General features: G+C 40.6%; 1 protein-coding gene across 1 annotated transcript; it reads left to right on the top strand.

Moving 5' to 3' along the window:
• The first annotated feature begins 259 nt into the window (after nt 1-259).
• Nucleotides 260-5855, top strand: LOC115809011 (rho-related GTP-binding protein RhoQ-like). Its single transcript, XM_030770440.1, has 5 exons — nt 260-401; nt 734-792; nt 4031-4195; nt 4998-5093; nt 5694-5855. Exons 1-5 carry the CDS (start codon nt 260-262, stop codon nt 5853-5855), a joined length of 624 nt encoding a protein of 207 aa, XP_030626300.1.
• Nucleotides 5856-6000: the final 145 nt, after the last annotated feature.

Raw genomic sequence — 6000 nt, 5'->3', positions numbered from 1 at the left:
AGCGGTTAGAGAAATGAAGAGCTGTTGAGAGGACCTCGAAACCGACAGGAGGAAAGAGGCTGGTGTTAACGTTATGTCTAATTGGTATCTAAGCACAGCGCGCGCACATCATTGAGGCAGTTCCTTCGTAGTGCTAAAGTCTGTGTCAACGCAGCGTATAGCTTTGATAGCTGGCTGGTGATGTTCATGTATTGTGAGTTGCTACCGGTAAATTCAAGCAAGAGAGACAGTGGAAGATGACGGTCTCTTCAGGATCACAATGGCTGATGGATCAGGCACTGTTATGTTGAAATGCGTGGTAATTGGAGATGGAGCTGTGGGTAAAACGTGTCTGTTAATGAGCTATGCAAACGACGCCTTTCCGGAAGAATACGTCCCTACAGTGTTTGATCATTATGCGGGTAAGGATATTAAGTTTTAACTTAGATCCTTCGTGAATGAGGTGGATACGAATCGATAGCTGCAGGACGTTTTTCCTCATTTGTATGTAACAAGATCTGATACTTCACTTTAATATTTGATGAATGTTTTTATCACTTTCAAATGTTGCTAAATATGTTACTCTGATAGATTGTATGAAATAACATGGGCTATGCGTGTCAATTGTGGTCACTATGAAAACCATTTGTTCCTATGTCTGTTTGGGTGTGGAGTCAAATATGCAGTGTAGATCTCCACTACCCTCTCTCACATGTTCTTACACATACTGAACACCCTTTTAATATATTTACAGTGAGTGTCAACGTTGGTGGACGACAGTACTTGTTGGGACTTTATGACACCGCGGGTCAGGTACAGTGTAACGATTGCATTTTAGAGGATATTTTTCTTTACGTATCTGTAGCCACTTAGTCTGTGTATGGCTATTGCCGTTCTCAGTGGGCTACTAAAACCTTTAGTCTCCTTTAATGCAACAGCAACGAGTCCACCTTTAATGCAGATACTTTCACTTTGTTATATTCATTATGTCCTCACTTTGTGTTTCACTGGTTATTGTCACTCTGTACCCTGAATTGTTGACAAAGACACAGAATATTCTCTTTCCTTTTTTTTCACCTCAAGCATTGCATTGCACATCTCCAACTTTTACACCCACTTGGGCGATGAGTGAGCTGAACACACTCACACACTCTCACCACACCCATTACTGTATCACTCTGAACGTTGTCAACAGGGACTGTCATAATTGTACAGTTAAAATTTACAGCAAACTGTAATTTGAGCCATTCGGTGGAGAAAAACAAAAAAATATGGTCCTGTATCGGGATTGTCTGGGTTTTCAGAGAAACACAAGTGCATCTTCACTCTTTTTTTTTTTTTTTTTTTATTTGCCTTAACTTGTTAGAAATGGACTTAGATACATCAATATAAAATTACTGTTGCTGTATCTCTCCTCCCATTTACATATAGAATTTCAGGTTCAGGAACTCAGATTGTTATCTTAAGCATTAGCTTGGAAGCAAATCTTATCTCAGATATGATCGAGGTCTTGACTGAGGCGCTTTGCCTCTGAAGTCATAACATAAGCTTGAATGTCTGATGTCAGGATGAGTAAGATCCTCGAGCAAACATCACACTCCTCTTCGTGTGCGCCATTACTTTCAGTACTGTACGTTTTTTTTATGGACAATTTGAAAGAAGGGAATATCTTTAGTTTTTAAATGATTTAAGATCATATAAAATGGAGACTTCGCCAGACTGTGGGCCCCACGCAATATGTGGTTAGCGCTGAGTAAAGATACTCATCTTGCACATGCTCTCTCTCTCCCTCAGCTAACCCCTGCAGTGCTGCTCTGTTCGGATGTGGACAGGTCCCTTTGGGACCAGATATCTGTTGGTGTCTCCATCACTTCTTAAATAAGGAATGAATTTTGCCAGCAAAACAAGTTTATTCACTCTTCAGCCAATCAGAAACATGTAGTGCTTTGAGGAAAGAAAAAAACCAAATGGACTTCTTGTCTCCGAAGTCTAAGTTTGCTGTTGTATTAGGACAACCCGTACTGTTCAGAACCTTTTGTCCTGTGAGTGACAGACAGACAGACAGACAGCCAGCCATTATTAGACTGAAGACATGCATGACATATGCTGTTGATCACTAAATAACTGCATAAATGTGAATTTGTGTAATACATGTTGTTGTTGGTGCCGTGGTCTGTTGGCTTGTGATGTTTTATGTGCAGTATGAGGATGAGAGAATGATGAAATAGCGCAATCCATTCATCCATCCTTCATTCAGTCTGTCTGTCCATCCTGTCCGTTGACACTGATGGGTTGATGGATATGTTGATTTTTACGAGCAGACATAAAGTCCGTGTTTGCAGCTGTTTTACCTGAGACTAAATGTTATTGCATTTGGAACTTCAGCTGCTTGATACTGATAAAATTGATTTATGTTGCAGCGGGTGACATTTCATTTAAGCACGGCAAAACTGATGTCAGACGGGAAGTAGCAACAAAGAAACAAGGACGAAACTTGGGGGGGGGGGGGGGGGGGGGGGGTCTATGGCTGGAAGTGGGTCTCACAGGATTGCCAAAGAATGCCACTTCAAACAAATGTTAGACAAATCCAAAGAGGCTGAATCAGTCTGGCATTCGTATTATTTATGATGCCTTTCTGTCATATGGATGAAAAGCAGGTAAAAAAAAAAAAATTAAAAAGTGCTCTTCATTCCATATGTTACAGTTGTTTCTATTGGGGAAATTTACACTTTTAAAATGTATTTTACAAATAATGTGTCCATTTTTTGCTGTTCATAGCCTGTAATGGTCTTGTAGTAGAATGTTTAGACCGTGGTGGTGAGTGGTACTGGAACAGTGACTCACACGTGGCATCACACGGCACTCAATGTGTCACAGTGTACTCGCAGATGAAGTCACCACTGTCTCATTAACAGCACTGCTTTCACAATCCTTTTGTTTAACCAGTTTTTGGTGTATGAAATTGTAAACTGCTGACCTCTGAGTCCATCAGTGTTTTGTGTATTCTTATTGTCTTTCTCCTTCTCTCTCTCATTCACTCACTCTCACACACACACACACTCACACCTTCTCACATTATTTCACACGCTTGCATGCCTGCATCTTTTTTTCTTCTTTTTGTGGGGTGTAACTCAGACAAGACTTCCGATTTTCTGTCGGCTGTTTACTATCAACACTAATGGCTGAGGGTTGATCAGAAAAGTTGACTAAGACGGAGATCAGTGTGTTTTTACAGCACTAGATTAAATGGGTGCTGTGTTTACAGCAAACTGCGCTGATAAGGAATGTCTCCGAAGTTCAGGACACACAAACGCATACCTTTTTGATGCAGACATGTCGACAAACTTTCCACCAGACATCACAGTGTCACCCCATGTGTTTTTTATGTATACAGGACAGTTATGAACACAATGTATTGTCCCTTGTAAACGAATTCATAAATGTCCTCACGCTGATGACTTCACCGGGTTTATTTGGAGTTGTGGTTCTGATCACATTTCCTTCCCACGTTTAAATACCTGAAAAGATACGAGCTTTGGTTTTATTTGAGATGTGTGGCCTTATTAGAACATTGTTTAAATTCTTTCATGTCGTTACATCGGTTTTGCTTATAAAACACAAATTGTAAAGCACACGAGCAGTAAATTGCGTCAAATGGGAAGTTCTTCATTTTGCATCGTGTCTGTAAGCAACTGAGGCCGCCATGTCAGACTTGTTAGCGGCCCCGGTTGGAGACGGTTCCTAGGATGAGAGAGAATTTGACATTTAGAGAGTTAAGGCCATGCTGCACCCAGCGCGTCCTCCACGCAGGTGGGAGGGAATCATAATGAGTTTGACTTGCTGTTTTATAAGCCGCATGTAGAACTGACATCTCCAATTAGAACCACACGCTATTGAACGCATAGCCAAACCAGATCTACCTCTACAGCCCTAAAAGTTGCTTGTTATTTTCCCCATTTTGTTTAACCAGTGTAGACTCAGAACAGCTGAGAACTATGGACAGCGAATTTGATTCTGATACGTCTTGGATCTGACGTTTTCTCGTTGGCAGGAGGACTACGACCGCCTAAGACCTCTCTCTTATCCCATGACTGATGTCTTCCTGGTCTGCTTCTCTGTGGTGAACCCTTCCAGTTTCCACAATGTTAGGGAGGAGTGGGTGAAGGAGCTGAGAGAGCATGCGCCCGGAGTTCCGTTCCTGCTCATAGGCACACAGGTGAATGACCCGTGACCAGTGGCAACTCACAGATGAACTGTTGTTGGAAAAATGTACCGTTTCACATGCTGCACTTAATACACGGAATAACTGCAAATAATGGAATAACTATATATTCAAAAATGTGTCAAATTCCAAAATATGTTTGATATGATGTATTTATTGAAGGCGTGACTCATCTTATCCACGCTGAAATGTCATCAGTTGACCTAATTCATTTTTATATACCACGAGTGAATAAAAATCAATGAAATTAACCGGTCCTACTGGGTTGAAATGGAAATTCTCATTCTCATTTTTGTTTTCTCATGTTTGTTCCTGTATGCACAACACTGTCAAAGTGGAGGGTTAGTTGCTGAAATGCATGTGTGGGGTTTTTTTTTTTTTTTTTTGCTGGCTGTTGTTGGAGAGCACTTATTAGACGCTAAGTGTTTCTCTGTCAGGAGGTACTAGGGGTCACATACCCATCACAGATAGCTGAAACTCAATTAGCTTGTCCCATTACAGATCAGAAATCAGCTACCCTTTACACTCACGCTTTGTACAGAATGCGGTGTGCGAGTGTTCTCGCAGCTAAAATGTGCATATCATGTGTGTGAGGAATTTATGCTTTATCATACAACAGCATTTGTGAGATTGTGTTGCTATGTCACTGTGTTTTAAATCAGTCTCAGGTTTCAGCGTGGGTCTGCCTGTTCATGGTGTTTTTGATGACTAATATGTATCCGATTTTTAGCAGTAGAAAGATCAAGAAGAAAACTTGGAATAACTGGCTGACCTAGATTTTAACTGGCTGTTTCAGACTGACCTGCGCGATGACTCTAAGACCATTGCCAGACTGAACAACATGAAGGAGAAACCACTCACCCCAGAGCAAGGCCAAAAGCTGGCCAGGGAGGTACTGTACATATGTATAGAGCTGTACATACCTCTTTTTCTCTCTCTCTCTCTCTCTCTCTCTATGTTTAAATATATAGATATAGATACAGATATAGATATTACACACATATATAGAGCTGAATAGGGCACTTCACCCTCAGACTTTGCTGATAGGTTATCTGCGTATAGAGTCTGTATTGTGCATGATAAAATGTATCTGCGGTTCAAATAAACAGGAAACGAATAAATAGGAAATGTTCAGTGCTATTTATAATGTAAAATCATTGTTTTGCCAGGGTATTTTGAAGAAATTATGTAAAATAGGCATGTAGAAACATGCATTGAAAGAAAGGGCTTAATAAATATTTTTTTCATTAAATCTTTCTGTGATCATGTGGATCACATTTGGTTCATTGCTGTGATTATGAGGGGCACTTGACCATCATCGCAACTTTGTCAGTTTCAGAAAAAATAAAAACAAACAAACAAACAATAAAAATGTGGACCAGGCCACCAATACGTCCAGATTTCAGAGATAACTTCTTAATGTCTTCATATGGCTTATGTGTTTTTGTTTTTCGTTTTTTTGTTTGTTTGTTTGTTTGTTTTTATTTCATAGTTGGGTGCCTGCTGTTATGTAGAATGTTCAGCTCTTACCCAGAAAGGGCTGAAGAATGTGTTTGATGAGGCCATCATCGCCATCCTTGCACCAAAGAAGAGGAGGAGTGTGGAAAAGAGACGACTTGGCCTGTGCTGTCTGGACTGCTGCCTGATCACATGATGGCAGAATCCAAGAGAAAGACAGCGGAGAAATCTCAGTCCTGATAAGACAAAGACATGCAAGGACAGTCTAAGCTGATCTGAGTGAGATCAGCAAAGGAAGAGGGAAAAAAAACCAAAACAAAACAGGAAATTCACAGGAATCT

The sequence above is a fragment of the Chanos chanos genome, chromosome 4 (assembly GCF_902362185.1).
Source record: "Chanos chanos chromosome 4, fChaCha1.1, whole genome shotgun sequence".
Lineage (NCBI taxonomy): Eukaryota > Metazoa > Chordata > Actinopteri > Gonorynchiformes > Chanidae > Chanos > Chanos chanos.
The sequence above is the reverse complement of the archived record's forward strand: the minus strand, read 5'-3'. Positions and strand labels throughout refer to the sequence as shown.

Bases quoted from the DNA above. Each gene is read 5' to 3' on its own strand.
- LOC115809011 (XM_030770440.1), top strand. From the start codon at position 260: ATGGCTGATGGATCAGGCACTGTTATGTTGAAATGCGTGGTAATTGGA. The intron at 4,196-4,997 runs GTGAATGACCCG...TGGCTGTTTCAG, and splicing joins TCCTGCTCATAGGCACACAG to ACTGACCTGCGCGATGACTC. The intron at 5,094-5,693 runs GTACTGTACATA...TTTATTTCATAG, and splicing joins GCCAAAAGCTGGCCAGGGAG to TTGGGTGCCTGCTGTTATGT.